We start from the raw sequence: 15,438 nt of genomic DNA, 5'->3' as shown, positions 1-15,438 counted from the left end.
CCTTACTTTTCCCATTCCCATTGTACATTCTAATTCAGCTTCAAAAAGAATATTTAGTTTAACTTCTGCTTGAAGAAATGAAATGGAGATTACTTTGATAGCAAAACAAAGGAGGTCATATTCAAACAGACTTCAATAGGATCTGCCTGGAAGTTTAAAGTACTTGAGTGGCAGGTGCTGGATAATGAGCCCAGAAACAAAGCACCATCAGCTCCCTAGGGAGTCTCTTAATTTCCTCCTTAATTAATCTGTTTACCAAATAGAATGAGTTACTGCAAGCCATTCTAAAGCATTATCAAACTTCTGACTTCCGTGACCGGGCAATTTTTCCCTTGTACCTTTGCCTTTCCTCCACAGAATTATGGGCACATGGATCAGACAGGGTGCACAGCCATGCTCAGGTCTCAGTGGCAGTTGTTTGATGTTAGTGTGTTTTTCCCGCATTAGGATGGACAGAAACCTGTGCCCTAAGTCATACATAGAACAGAAGGAGCCCCCCTAAGTGAATTTACTGAGTGTTGGAATGATGAGTGTGGCAGCAATCTGGCGTGTTGACTGCCTCCCTCTTAACAGTATGAGGTTCAACAAGACCAACAGTATGAGGTTCAACAAGACCAGGTGATGGGTCCTGCACTTTGGCCACAACAACCCCCTGCAATGCTACAGGCTGGGGACAGAGTGGCTGGAGAGCAGCCAGGCAGAAAGGAACATGAGGGTACTGATTGACAGCAGGCTGAACATGAGCCAGCAGTGTGCCCAGGTGGCCAAGAAGGCCAATGGCATCCTGGCCTGGATCAGGAACAGTGTGGCCAGCAGGAGCAGGGAAGTGATTCTTCCCCTGTACTCAGTGCTGGTGAGGCCACACCTGGAGTACTGTGTCCAGTTCTGGGCCCTCAGTTCAGGAAGGACACTGAGGTGCTGGAGAGTGTCCAAAGAAGGGCAATGAGCTGGTGAAGGGACTGGGGCACAAGTTCTATGAGGAGAGGCTGAGGGAGCTGGGGCTGTTTAGCCTGGAGAGACGGGGGCTCAGAGGAGACCTTATTGCTCTTTACAACTACCTGAAAGCAGGTTGTAGCCAGGTGGGGGTCAGTCTCTTCTCCCAGGCAACCAGCAAGAGGGCACAGTCTTTGCTGCGCCGGGGAAGGTTTGGGTTAGACATTAGGAAGCAGTTCTTTACAGAGAGAGTGACTGGGCATTGGAATGGGCTGCTCAGGGAGGTGGTGGAGTCACCTTCCTTGGAGGTATTTAAGAAGAGACTGGATGTGGCACTTAGTGCCATGATCTGGTTGATTAGGTGGGGTTAGGTCATAGTTTGGACTCGAGGATCTCAGAGGTCTTTTCCAACCTGGTTGATTCTGTGATTCCGTCTTTTCCCACAGCCTTTCTGCATTTAGAAGCTCCTGAGCTCCCGCAGGCGCCACCGTCAGGGAAGGGGCAGCAGTGCCAGCGAAGGACCAGCAGGTGGCGGCGCCGCCCGCCCGCCCACCCCACGGCCGCTCTAGCGCTCGTGGCCCCGGAAGCGCTCCCGACTCCGCTGCTCCCGGCCGGAGATCCCTCCCTCGGCCTGGGCCGGGCTGGGAGTGCCCGGGACGGTGGCCTGTTCCTGGCGGCTTCAGGGGCGTCCCCATGGCGGCGACGGCGGCGTCCTCGGCGGCGCCGAAGAAGATCGTGGCGCCTACGGTGTCGCAGATCAACGCGGAGTACGTGACACAGGTAGGGCCGCCGGGCCGCCCCTCCCGCGGCGGGGCCGGGCGCTGGAAGGGCCATTCCCGCCGCGACGGCGCCGCGGTGTTTAAATAGCCTTCCTAGGCCGTGGGTGTTGGGGAAAGGGTTTTGTTCTGTCGTAAGTGATGAGAGATGTAACTGTGTTACGTACGAGAGGTTATTTACCCCCAGCGCTTCCAGACTAGGGAGATTTACAAAGCAGCACTACATGCATCATGCACTACTAAAAGGCATGTTTTAACACGTGAAAAGTTGCTGAGAATTTCTTGTCGCTGAACGTTTTAAGTGGTTTTCTACAAGTCTGGGTTTTTTTTTAATTATTATTATTATTAATTTCTTTCTCTCTGGAAATTTGCTTTCCTTCCTCTTCCAGAGCAAAAGGAGGTTGAATAAAGTTGGATAGGAAGCTCTTGTTACCATAGCTCAGGAGTCTTTTTGAAGCATTAAATAGCATTAAAATATTAGACTTTTGTATATAGTGTCTAGTTACTTGTTAGGTTCCTCAATGGAAGCATAATCATTTGAAACCTGGGATTCACAGTCCCTGAAAGATCATGTTGTATTTCTGAGGGTTTTGTTAGAAGTAGCTTACGAGTAAAAGTTGTTTATTACATAGCAGTCTGTGCATCTGAAATTTTTCCAGAGAATTACACCTCTCTTGGAAAAGGTTTAGGCATAAAATCTTAAATTGTTGAAAAACACTGCTGTTAGAAAATATAATTTTGTTACCTGTGGTTACTGTAAGCTGAAATTAAGTAAGATATTAGTGAAATAAAGTTTTGGGATGAAATGTGTTGTAGAGATATTGTATCACTACAACTGAAAATGTATATATTTAACCTTTATTTTTTCTCATGCAGTTAGCAAATAAATACTGGGCTCCACATGTGAAGAAAACATTGTCTTTTGATTTAAAGGTAATTACTTCTACTGGAACTTTGTTGGGGTGTAAAAGAATGAGGATCAACCCTTTTCTGATGTGCCAATGTCCAATGGTCTTTATTTTATATAAAAGGATGGGAGACTGCTTGGAAGGTCAACAGTTGCTTAAGACACTAATTTTTTATGTATTTGCAGTTTATAAATGTAGACGCTGTTAGAAAGGTGTGCTATAGCAGTGCAGTTCTTTTACATGCTATTTGTTCAGTTTATTTTGGCCAAGAAAGGGGGGCAACAGATTTTTGAGCATCTCCTTTGAAGTTAAAAGATGCTTGAGAGGGTACTACTTGTAAAAATGAAGGATGAAAGACGCAGGTATTGCCGAACTGTGTACTTTATAAAAGCTCTCTTTGGAAAGTTTTGATCAGACAACTTCAGTGCTGTTCTGGTGGATATGTGCACTTTGAATGTTTAAAATTTGGCACAATGTGTTTGGTTTTGTGTAGTGCAGAGTACCTAAATGTTAGGTTTCTTTTCCTTGTGGATGTTTGCCTAGTCTCTTTGTAGTATTTGTGATAAAATTTGTCTGTGATTGTTAGAACTAGGATGTACATAAGCAGCTGAACTGCTTCTCTGTATCATGTGACATCAAAGCGTGCCTATTGCAACTGATAGTGCAGATTCTTTCTTGTTGGAAAAGTTTGATAAAAGTATTTTAGTAGCTGTAAGCACAGAGTAACTAATTCAGAGTAAGGTGTCTTAATGCATTTTTAGTCACTTTATTCAGTATATAAAATTCTCTTAAATATTCTTTCCCGTAGGTCATTGAAGATGTATATACAAAAGAAATTGTCAGGTCAAAGTAAGTACACCAGTTGCTTTCTCTTATTGGCAACCATTCCAACATTATCTGTATTGAAGTGGTTTCTAATGTTTTATAGAATATTATAAAACTCATCTACATGTTGAAAGGAGATGAAAATTACTCAAGGGTGTTTAAGTAACTTAATCGTTATGGTATTTCAAAGTCTGAATGTGGTAAAAAGAAATTTCCTAAACTCATAATTCTTAAATGTGATGGTTGGACATGCTGTTATTCAGTTCCTTTACTGGTAGTCTGTTGTGTTTCATGTTGTTTTTGTTGTGATGGTTATAGAAGGTTGATCCATGCTTTTATCACTAAGGAATGTAAAGGAAAAAAAAACAACATTGAGGAGTGTGCTGCCTCTAGCTTTCTACTCTTTTCCTGGTTGCTGTTACCAGGTTTATAAAGGGCAAGTCTAATTTCTAGTTGTACTGTAAGATGGGGGAGACAAAGAATCCAGGATAAACTAAATTCTACAACTGTGTGTACAGGAAAGAGTTGTAACTGTAGCTGGAGCTTTCAGGGGAAGTTTGAGCTCTGGAAATAATTATCTTATTATTCCTTTCTGAAAGTAATCTAAGAATTGTCATATGCGATCAGAGCAAGCTTCAGTTTCTAGTCACTAAGAAGAAATGAACTGATTAAATATATAATTGTAGTTTTCCAGAAGACACTCTCAGCTTCTAGCAATTTGTATTTTCATGTGCTATTGGAAGTGGTGTCTTCATATTTAAAACACCTGCATGAATTTTTTTAAATGTGAATTTAATTGTTTAATGAATCTGCATGAGCTTTAGCTTCCACAGCAGTTGCTTCTGCATTCGAGTGGTTGCTATTGCATGGAAACAGCATGGCAGAAGTAATTCCTGGGTGTTTCTACAAGCTTCCTTATATAATGAAATAAGGAAAAATATAGCCATTTTCCGTGCAGCTAAGATGTGTGTGTTCCTGTGTTAATTGATTACTTTTTCCTTTTTAGGTTTGCTATTAGAAAAATAATGCTTCTTGAATTCAGGTAAGCTAATGGCAGTGAAACTTTGAGTTGTTTTTTCATAGGAACCTGTAAAGACGAGAAGCAAATGCAGGGCAGTAAGTCAGTTTGAAGGTAGTATGCTCACTTGTTCCTACTTCATAAGGCCTTGAATTGTATACTGAGGAAAATTAAGTGAGGAGAGCTTAATTTAAAGGGGAAATAATTCATAAATTTAAGTAACATATCAGAGTATCTTCGTTCATGATTCTCAATTTCTAGTGTAAGTGAAGCATTGAGGAAGGGAGTATGAGTGAAATAAGTGAAAAACTTAGGTCTGTAATTTGGAATGTGTCATTTAGACTTAAATCAGAACTCATTGAAGTCAGAGGAAGTTTTTGGATTAAGTCTTGTACTATGAGGGTAAAAGTGAATTGTGCTGCAGCAGCATCACTAACATTTTCTTCACTTGTAAAGAAATGGAAATTGTTTAAACAGTAGTTTACAACTACTTCAGACTTGCCTGGAAGAATTTATAGAGTATGTCTAAAAACACAATGTTTAATGTTCTCTTTGGCTCTTTTATCAAATCTTAAGAACAAATACAATGAGATGTTTTTTAGTTGAGGTAGATTCTTTGTTTCAAAAGGCTGAAATATATAAGTAGAGTCACTAACTACCAAAGTAGGATAAACTTCCCTCTGTTTCCTGCTTCTTAATTAGAAAAGTTGCAGAAGAGAGAATATAAATAATGGTTTGGGGTTTGACATAACAAATGGCATGCAATGGCATGCTGGTAGCATGACTTCTGGAATTTGTATGTCAGCAGTAACATGGAGTTAGAGGTTCTTATCCTTTCTGTGAACATTCTTAATGTTATCAGCCCCTAACATAACTTCAGTACTTTCTGGTCTATAGCCCCATCTACTGCCATTTTTCCAGTCATGTTCTCTCTCTTTGCCCTCCCTGCCCCCTGTTTGTCTGTTAAGCTCTTCTGTCTTTATCCACGAGATTTTTTTTTTTGTTTAGAAATACAAATACTATTATACTGTAGTTGTTCTTTGCATCTTATGCTCAGAAATTTTCTTTGGGAAAATCAACCTGAATTCATGTTATGACTTTGTATGAAGCTGTGGCTACTTGTTACACTTGAAAACCCTCCGATGAATGTGTCTGCCTGATGAAAAACTCATCTGTCTCTTGTGGCTTTTACTGAGTCTTAACAAGTTTTGCTTCAGTGACCTAGATGAGAGGTAACTTGAGGAACTACTCAACAAACTATGAAGATGACTTTAAAGAGGAAAAAAAAACGTTGTGGATAACTGCTCTTTTAAATGAGTGACAGATTATGTGGGTGGCAGTAACTAATGAAATACTCTTTGTCTCTTCACAGTCAGTACCTTGAAAATTACCTATGGATGAATTATTCTCCAGAGGTGTCCAGTAAGGCATATTTAATGTCAATCTGCTGTATGGTGAATGAGAAGTTCAGAGAGAATGTCCCTGCGTGGGAGGTAACTGATTTAAATTACAGCTGGAATTGACTTTGATCTGCAAGTTGCAGCTTTTGCAGTGGGCTCACTTGTAATGACAGAAGGTGGCAGATATTGTAGTGTTAAAAGGGAATGGTGCCTCAGCTGCAGTATCTCATATGCTGTTTTAAACTGTAAGTTCTTTTTGGAGAAAGGACTGGACAGATGAAAAATTACTTGATCCCTCCCAGTGCACAAGTCCTTAATGTGTGGCATCTCATAGCAGAATAATCACCAGCATTTGCTTTTTTGGCACTTAACTAAAGTTGGGTATTTACAGAGAAGTTCTTGCCCTGATATTGAAAGAAAAAAAAAAAGGATTTTTTTAATCTGTGGATATAAGCAGGCACCACTGAAACATATTCTTCAATAATGTTGTGCTTAAAACCTGTGAATATGATTTTCTAGCTTTTTTGCTTTATACTAAAATGATCTCTTATTCTGCTCTTGTGTAGACTGCTTGGTTAGTTTTTTGTTGGGTTTTGGTGTTTGTTTGGGTTTTGTTTGATTATTTTTTTTTTTAATAATACGTTTAGAAATGTTTGTGTTTCTACGAACAGTCCATTTCTCGCAAACATCTCAACAATGTGAGCCTAGTTAGACATTCTATGCAAGTGTTATTTCAGAAGCACATTTACTTCAGTACTAGTGCCATTACTTCAGTGCTGGCAAAGCATGAAGGATTACTAACTGGCTCATATGATGTCTGTCTTTTTTTTGTTCTGGCATATGTCCTAGATGCAAAGTGACAGGTATGTGTTACCTTTCAATCAGATTAGTTAAATTTGTTATCTGGTACATGACTGCCCTTGTAAAGAAACCATTTTGTCTTGATGATTATTTAGTTTATCTTTTTCTTCTGAGGTAGCTGAATGGAATTTCCATTAAATAAATCTCTAGTGGTTTTTACCTGCTCACTTTTTGTAGATCACTGAGAACTGCCATAGTTCTAGCCAAAGTCTACTGATTGTCTTCTAACCTGGGACATTTTACAATATTTTTGTGCAGTCACCAATTGAACGTTCCCACAACACAATCCACTCCACCTGTGCTTCTTGTTCAGTTTGTCCTGTGCATCACCTGTGTGGGACTATGCAGAAGGTTTACCATGAGGATCCCGTGTCAGGAGGATATCACTGGTCTGTTTTGCTTGTGCTGCCCAGTCAGAATAAATGAAAAGAGGAAAATGAATCCTTTCTTTTATGGATTTAAATGGATTTAGGGAACTTAAGCTATATTATGTGAAAAGATTGAAATTATTTGTATCAATCTGACTCAAAATCAACTTCCTCTTCTATTCCCAGACATTCAAAAAAAAGCCAGAACACTTTCCTTTCTTTTTCAAACGCATACTGGAAGCATCGCTGGTTGAAAATGAGAGTGAGTACTCTCTGCATGAACAGACAGTCCTGCTGCTTTTCCTTGATCACTGCTTCAATAGTTTGGTATGTTAAAAGTAACTGTAATACTTCCAGTGTGTTTATGCTGTTCTGTGTTAATGGCAGTTTGAGCAATTTCTTCTTACGAGGCAGATGAAACAAAATTCCCATTTAATGAAAAGACATTATTGGGAGGCTCTTACCTGTTGTTTTGACTCTTACTTTATCTCTGTCATCATGTTTGCTTTTTTCTGACACAAGGTCATAGAAGAGACTTGAAATTGAAGCATTGGCACTTGGACAATTTAGAGGCACAACTGAATATAAATTTTTGTATTAAAAATGGTGCTTAAAAAAATAATGTATTTATATTTGTAAAGTTACTTTACACTTAAAAGCAGATGACTTACTATTTGCTCTTTCTGTTTTGCCTGTGAGATTGCACAAAAATTATTTCCATTAGCTATTGAGAAAGACTGTGTTTTTCACTTTTGAAACCAGACTTAGATAATATTTCTGTCTGCACTTCTCCCGAGTTAGTTTTAAGAAAGCATTGGACCAATTTGTGTTCTCAATCTGTAGTTAAAAAAGTGTTGAAGATCCTAAATAGCAAGCAGGGAGAATAATTTACAATTATCTGTGATATGAAGCAGTGCTCTGTAACCACTCTTGCTACTGGACTTTTTCTTTACTTACATTGCACATGGGATGTATTATTCAAAATCGGCGTCTGCACAAATAAGAACAAAATTCTCACAGGCAGAACAATTTAGAAAGTGAATTATTTGATTTTGGAATTAGGAATGGTTGTGGGAGCCAGTAAGCATCTTAAACTTTATGTGTATACTTCATTGAGGTAGTATTTTTCTGTAGTATCCATGGTACAATGCATCTCCACTTTCAATAGTTTGATAGTGACTATGGAATCCTTCTTGTAGAGCACGTTTCTCATATAACATGATAGGGAGGCCAGTGAAAAAGTGCTTGTAAAAGCACACTGCTATTGCAAGCTGCCCTTATTTGTGACAGGCGGAACAGAATAGTCGCAGCAGTGTTCTAAGTGAAGAGCGGTGAAGTTTAAAGTGTCAGAATGCTGAGAATGGAGTATTTGTCCATGAAGATGTTAATGGAAGTTTTTCAGTGGTTTAGGAAAGAAGGAAAACTTTGTGGATGCAGATCACAGGCAGAGTTGGGGAGAGCACATTTGAACTGACAGAGAGAATTATTTATTTCAGATAATAGGAAAAGTGTAGATGAAGTGAGAGAAACTTGTTAAATTAAGGGCTTTAGGGGAGAAAGTATAGAATAAAAACAAGTAGAGAAAGCACAGTGGGAAAACTGAGTTCAAGAATAAAAACTGGGTGAAGAAGGAACATCAGTTCTCAACGGCTTCTGTGCTAAAAATACGTGCACAGATGGGGCCTCTGCTGAAATATTGAGAACTGACAGACTCCCTGGAAAGAGCCTAAAATATGAAGGTGTTACTGGGTAGTGCAGTTTCCTGTTAGGAAATTGTGAAGTCTAAGAGAACAACATACTTTTGTTAGATGGTAATGTACATGGATTTATTTTGTAAGACAGGCACATCAGAAAACATAAGAATTTTAAAAAAAAGCATTTTTTGTCTGTAACTTTCTAACAGGAAGTGGACTTGATCAGAGGTCAAGTGCAGCAGCTCATTTCCTTACCGATGTGGATGGCTCTACAACCTGTAAGCATAACACTGTAAACTGACAGAGCAATCTTCTAGGCATTATCCAAGTCTTATAAAGTGAATTCTTATGGAATACTGTTAAGGAATTCTAATATTTACAGCATTGCTATGGAATTACATTTTTGTGTGCTTTGTAAAATTCTTTCTCGTTTGTTGCTAATTTCCACGTAATAATAATTATTATGTAATTTTTATTAAAACTAAGCCTTTTTGCTTATAGCTTCTTTATAGTTTGTAGACAAGGCCATGAGGTCACAGGGATTAGGCAATGGAGCTGACATCTAGCCATAACTAGACTCTCTGTAGCAGTATTACATTCATTTTACAATGATACTTATTGAGAATAGTCTGAGACAACTGTTTATTTCAGTTTGGTATGTATTTTTTTCCTTTTTTAATGAAAAGACTGGATTGTATTTTTATCTCTTGTGAAAACAAGAATTCTTGGTGACTGAATAACATTTTAACGTTTCAGAAGCGACTGGAACATGAACTGAAAAAGACACCAAAACTAAGAAAATTCTGGAATCTAATTAAGAAAAATGATGCAAAAATGGATGAAGAAGCAAGAATGCAGTATGTTACAGAAACATTTTTTTGTGTTAAATCCAAAGCCCTTATTGCTTTCATTGTGTTTTAGCTAAAATAAATTGTTTCAATAAAAAAAGTTTTTTAAAAAACATGTGAAGATGGCAAAGAAGGATTGATCATATGTGGTCTCTTGGAAGCTCTTTTGTTTTTTAGTAGTCTTTATGCAAAATATTGTTACAGAACTTTATATTTTATTTGATTAGTGAATTTATGATATCAAATCTTAGAGCTATTGGATGAAAGTATAAAAGAATATTCATATAGTTATTAGGTTTTTTCCATGACCTTTAGCAAATGTTTCTCTTTTAAGCATATAGCTTATGCAAATATTTGAATAAATCTTTGTGTATTTCAGCAAAATTAAATGTTCCAATGGTTTTGCGTTGCAAAGTGGTAAGGTGTAGGTGGTGACAAACTTCTCTTTGACTCAGTAAGAAGCATGGGTTGTTAATCAGTTCTGTACCTAAAAACGTAGACTGCAATTCTGTGTGCCTGAGTGCAGAGAGAAGAGTTACCATCTAAACAGTTCAGGTGTGTTTCAGAGCAACCCACTACCATTGTGTAAATTTTGAAGCAGCTAACTTTGTATTAGTTAAAGCTACAATGTACTTCTAGTCTACACATAAGGAGTATTAATTCTTTTGTCATATGTCTGATTTTAGAGCATATCAGGAGAGAAGATTTCTTTCACAGCTCATTCAGAAATTCATTTCTGTGCTAAAGACGATACCTGTCTCAGGTAACTGTGGTTCTTATGTTACTTTGTTGTCTGGTAATCTGTGTTAAGTTCTTTTCTGTTGCTGAAGTCCTTAGGATATCAACCTGAGGTTGGAGACCTTATTCAGATGGAGTTTTAGTGAAATATATGCCTGCCTGGATGGATTTCGTATAAAAATTATATTCAAATTTGTATATATTTTAAAAATGAAACAGCAGAAAGCTTCTTTCAGCCTCCCGCTGTTCAGTACAGACCTAGTAAAAACAGTGTTTCTGGGAACTGATATTCCTTATTGTATGCTCAGAGCATTAAAGCATTTTATACATACTTAGATGCCTTTTTAAATAGGTGGTATAAATGCATATTATGAGTCTCTGTTCTGTTAGTACTGTTGATTTACAGTAAGAACAAAAGCCTAAGTGAAGTGAAATTCTGTAAGATTTGACTGCAGTTGATTTATAAGTCATTGTGACAAGCAAAATTATATGCTTACCTGATTTAGAAAGGAAAAGTGTTTGTACAGGAACGTGTTAGCCTTTTAACAAAACAGGATTATTATGCTCTAAGCACGGCACAGTTTGGGTGAAATCACTTCCCAGAGTTCTACTTTTGCTGTTAAACTCTTGGCAAACTTCAACTCTTACCTGAGCTGTAAGGGGAAATTTTGTGTATTGTGGCTTCCTCAGAAAGGATACTTATCCCCTCTGTTTTTCTGATTATGCAAGATCTGTTTTAGGAAGATTTACTTAAATAGTTCTTTGGAGACTTTAGGAATTAGGTAGTCATTAGAGCAGACTAATGTATTTTGATATGATTCTGAAGGCCCCTTAGTAGTCACCACTGAGTTCCTTTGAAGATGGTCAAGGCCTTTTGCACACACCTTGATTGCAGATTTTAAATTTTTGAGTACTGGGCCCTAAAAGTTCTTAACAAGCTTAATGGGCCATTGATATCCTGTGGAAGAATGCATTTTTGCATGTCACATATGAGGTTTTCTCAAAGTTGATAAAATCACTCCTGAAACTCTGGTTCTATTCCTCTCTTTCATTGCTAACCAGAAGAATTTTGGATATAAGAAAGGATTGTTTCAGAAAGAGAAGAATGTATTAGTTAGCTTTTAACAAGATTAAAAAGTTAATACTGTTGTATTTGTAGCATTTATTACATTTTTGAAGAATAGTTCAAGTGTAAATATATCATGGTGTGGATCAGTTTTAAAATTTTTTTTCTTCTATCTAGGTCCTATTTCTATGGACAAAGTTCATTATTGTGAAAGGTTTATTGAACTCATGCTAGACCTTGAGGTGAGTTATTAAATTGTTTCAGCCTGTTTCCAGGTGTACTTTTCTAGGCCTTTAATGCATAAAGTCATTATTACAGCTTTATTCCCAATAACAAGTGGTTATGTCCCAGCTGTGCATATGGTTCCTTAATAGTGGTTTTCCATCTGTAAATAGGAGGTTATAGCAGTGCATCTACATTGGGAAGTGACCAGTAATATTTATAAGCGAGATGAATTATTAGACAAAAGTAGGATGCTAAAGTGCTCAGTGAAGAGGACTTTGTTAATTGGAGTAGTGGTAATAATTCTGGCAATTGATTGAAGTGTGTGATACTTTAATCTGCTAGGAATAACTCAGAATTGTTCTTCCCAATGCATAACAGGTCAGTTAAAGTATCTTTTGTCTTATAGGGTTAAATCCCAGAAAGCAGCAGTAGTTCTGAAATGCAAACTGTTTCTGTGTTGACTAGAATTCATGATTTAGAAGTAATCATGAATCAGATCTGGTGACTGAGCTTTGTTACGGGGTAATAGGGGACGAAGCAAAGTTTTGTGAAATTTTTCAGCTAGTACTGAGTGAGACAATTTTAAGCATCACAGAACCAGTATTAAAAACAAAAGGCATTCATTTACAGTTTCTCACATGAGTAGATACTTATTTAGAATAACTTCAACTTTAGAAGGCATGCTGAAATAAAAGAGACTTTTCTGAAACAGTAATCACAGGGAACTTTAAAGTGGTTTGATCTTGTCTAACTTTTGTCCAACTGTCCTCTGTTAAATCACTTAAGTAGTTTGTGCTTGTAGTTGCAATAGAATGAATAATTTAAATTAAAGTTTGTTGTTTTATGTATATAATATGTATATAATATACTCTTACAGAGAAAATATGTATTTGAAGGTAAACTAAAGTCTGTCAGTTAGCCAGAATGCTTAAGAGGCAGTACATTTAATGTTGGTTCTTACTGGGTATTACAGAAAGGTTAGAATTCAGACAGGTTATGAAGTCTGTTTAATTGACTGGAACAAGCAAATGTGAAATTAGCTGTAAATCCAAGTCTTTCTGCCTTTGTAACATGTACTGTGTTAATGGGCTCATTTACTGACGTTGAAGCCTTTTTTAGTATAGTACTGTTTCATAGTGCAGTATATATACTGCCATCAAAACTTGGTGATTTGATAATTTGAAAGTAATGATTCCATGGAGAGTTCTTATGGTTTTCTGAGTTTGTTTTTTGTAATTATTGTGCAGAGTAATCAACATTTTCTACTACAGATTCTTTTATTCATCTTAGTTCTACACACCGTTTTGATGCTTTTTGGCTTTCTGAATTCAGTCCATAGAAAGTTGTGGTGTATTATTGTATGCTGATCAACAGTTGCTACATAGAGCAGCTTTTAAGCTATTTACATTGAGAAGAAATGATCACTACATTTTTTTAAGATTTGAAAAATTGGTAGTCTAACTTCAGTCTTACAAAGAATAGGAGATACCATATCGTATTTGGAAGAAACAGTTTGCAGTTTTAGAAAGATAAGCTAAAAGTTAATGAAATTAGTATAGAAAACAAACACTTAATGTTGAAGCAGTTTGACGTATCTTTTGTAGCACACAGCCATTATATAGACACTTAGTAGTAGAATAATTGCTGTATTTAATTTCTTTTTTTACTGGCAAGATGAATTCTCACTAATAGCAAGTTTATGCCATGCTCACAGTCACATAAAAAGCTGTGTTCTTAGCTGCTTACCTACATAAAACCAGTGTCTTGGCATACATAAATTCTGCTTTAAGAAGAGAACCTCTGTTAGGGTATTAGATATGCAAATAACTGCAACAATATATCGTAATATGCCTTCTTGAAATGGAAAATTTCTGAAAAGCTAGGATTTCTTACCTTTTGAAGAGTTACTTGTATTAACGTGAGGTTGTTTACCACAGGCTTTGCTTCCCACACGGCGCTGGTTCAATACAGTGTTGGATGACTCCCATCTTGTTGTTCACTGTTACCTGTCTAGTCTTGCTAAAAGAGAGAAAGAGGGTCACCTCTTCTGCCAGGTGAGATACAAAGTTGTTGAAAATTACTTTTTCATTCACTGTGTTTCTGAATGCCACAATTGTTTTGTTTTATATTTATTTGTTGAAGATAGGCTTTTCTCCTGGATGCAAACTACATATTTATTTAAATCAGACAGTAGTTCTTTCTTACAGTTACCTAAGTGTGTGACTGCTGTTACATTTCATAGAACAATTTGGGTTGGAAGGAACCTTAAAGATGATTCATTTCCTATACCTCGCCATGGTCAGGGACACTTTCCTCTAGACCAGGTTACTCAGAGTCCTATCCAACCTGATCTTGAACACCTCCAGGGATGGGGCAACCACAGCCTCTGTGGGCAAGCTGTTCCAGTGCCTCACCACCCTCACAGTAAAAAATTTCTTCCTAGTATCTGATCTAAACCTACCCTCCTTCAGTTTAAGTCCATTCCCCCTTGTTCTATCACTACATGCCCTGTAAAAAGTCCCTCTCCAGCTGCCTTGTAGCCCTCTTTAGGTACTATAAAGGCTTGTATAAGGTCTCTCCAGAGCCTTCTCTTCTTCAGCCTGAACAGCCCCAGCTGTCTCAACCTGTTGTCCTAGGAGAGGTCCTCCAGCCCTGTAGCCAAATCCTCCGGACTTGTTGCAACTTGTTGCAACACATTTTTCTTGTGTTGGAGGCCCCACAGTTTTATGCAGTACTCCAACTGGGATCTCACAAGAGCAGAGTAATATTTTTGGTTCTGTTCTTGAAAAGTTCTTAAAAGTACAATGTAAAAAGCAGTGGAGCTTCTGGGATGCTTAACTGCACACATAGCAGAAGTTGTCTCTAGTGCATTCCTGTGTTCTTGATTTTGACTTCAGGCTGTTCTGTAGTGCAGCTGTTTTTCACTACTGTCCTTCAGTTTACTCAGTCATAGCTAGTATATTTTTTTTAATGGCAGGATCTGAAGATCTCTTGCCTTTCCTTCATGTGAGCTGCTTTTCCTGCTACTTGCTATCCCCCATCTCTGGCAGTTGTTCATTTTCATTGAGGGTCAGTATTGATGAAACAAAAAGCCAGCAGCGCATCAGAATAATTTTGTTCTTCCAAGTTAAATAATCTCATTGAGAGGTAGGATGAATTTCAGAGCTGCCATCAGAGGGAGCAGGAGGGAGCAAGACTTCTCCCATTTGGTAGCAGCAAGCCATAAGTTGGGTTCAGTGACTTAGTGAGCCTCTGGCAGATGAGATACCTAACCAAAATTATTTTGTGCATCAGCCAAGTGTAAAATTTAGCTACCACCCCTTAGTCCATTTCTTCTAGAACTTTGAGGAGCTTTTGTTTTTCCTCTTAAATTGTGATTTTGTTTTGTAGTAGGGTGTCTCTTATTGTTAATCCACTAATTTATATTAATGTCTTAGCTTTTAGATATGCTTAAATTCTACACTGGCTTTGAAATCAATGATCAGACTGGAAATGCTTTGACAGAGAATGAGATGACAACAATTCACTATGACAGAATTACTTCTCTACAGGTAGGTAGATGATTAAGTGCTTATGGGAGGGAAAGGATGTGGTTTTGTTTTTCTAGTCTAATTTGCAGCTGGAATATGCACAAGGATATTTCCCAAATCAAACCCTTATTTTCCCTATTGAGTTACAAGAACAGTTTTAGCTTGACTGCCTGTCATATTGAAGACATGTAATGCTTCAGTGTGGTGGATGTGACAATGACTAAATAATATGCTCTAGTAAAACATCA

At 37.7% G+C, this 15,438-nt stretch overlaps 1 protein-coding gene and 1 long non-coding RNA gene across 2 annotated transcripts in view; one reads left to right on the top strand and one right to left on the bottom strand.

Moving 5' to 3' along the window:
- LOC108503434 overlaps positions 1 to 15,438 on the bottom strand; it is a 42,591-nt gene that overhangs the window by 5,265 nt on the left and 21,888 nt on the right. Inside the window, exon 3 of the long non-coding RNA XR_001876826.1 lies at positions 13,554 to 13,679. This is a non-coding gene — a long non-coding RNA (uncharacterized LOC108503434). The remainder of the gene's footprint in view (positions 1 to 13,553; positions 13,680 to 15,438) is intronic.
- AQR (aquarius intron-binding spliceosomal factor) overlaps positions 1,525 to 15,438 on the top strand; it is a 51,595-nt gene continuing 37,681 nt past the window's right edge. Inside the window, exons 1-12 of the mRNA XM_017827368.1 lie at positions 1,525 to 1,713; positions 2,586 to 2,642; positions 3,426 to 3,466; positions 4,449 to 4,484; positions 5,833 to 5,953; positions 7,276 to 7,416; positions 8,993 to 9,061; positions 9,540 to 9,640; positions 10,318 to 10,394; positions 11,613 to 11,677; positions 13,598 to 13,714; positions 15,098 to 15,211. Coding sequence (XP_017682857.1) covers positions 1,627 to 1,713; positions 2,586 to 2,642; positions 3,426 to 3,466; positions 4,449 to 4,484; positions 5,833 to 5,953; positions 7,276 to 7,416; positions 8,993 to 9,061; positions 9,540 to 9,640; positions 10,318 to 10,394; positions 11,613 to 11,677; positions 13,598 to 13,714; positions 15,098 to 15,211 — 1,026 coding nt within the window. The 5' untranslated portion in view covers positions 1,525 to 1,626. The remainder of the gene's footprint in view (positions 1,714 to 2,585; positions 2,643 to 3,425; positions 3,467 to 4,448; positions 4,485 to 5,832; positions 5,954 to 7,275; positions 7,417 to 8,992; positions 9,062 to 9,539; positions 9,641 to 10,317; positions 10,395 to 11,612; positions 11,678 to 13,597; positions 13,715 to 15,097; positions 15,212 to 15,438) is intronic.

The sequence above is a fragment of the Lepidothrix coronata genome, unplaced genomic scaffold, assembly GCF_001604755.1.
Source record: "Lepidothrix coronata isolate B3197 unplaced genomic scaffold, Lepidothrix_coronata-1.0 Scaffold138, whole genome shotgun sequence".
In the NCBI taxonomy this organism is placed as follows: Eukaryota; Metazoa; Chordata; class Aves; order Passeriformes; family Pipridae; genus Lepidothrix; species Lepidothrix coronata.
This window is presented reverse-complemented; position numbering and strand designations above follow the sequence as displayed.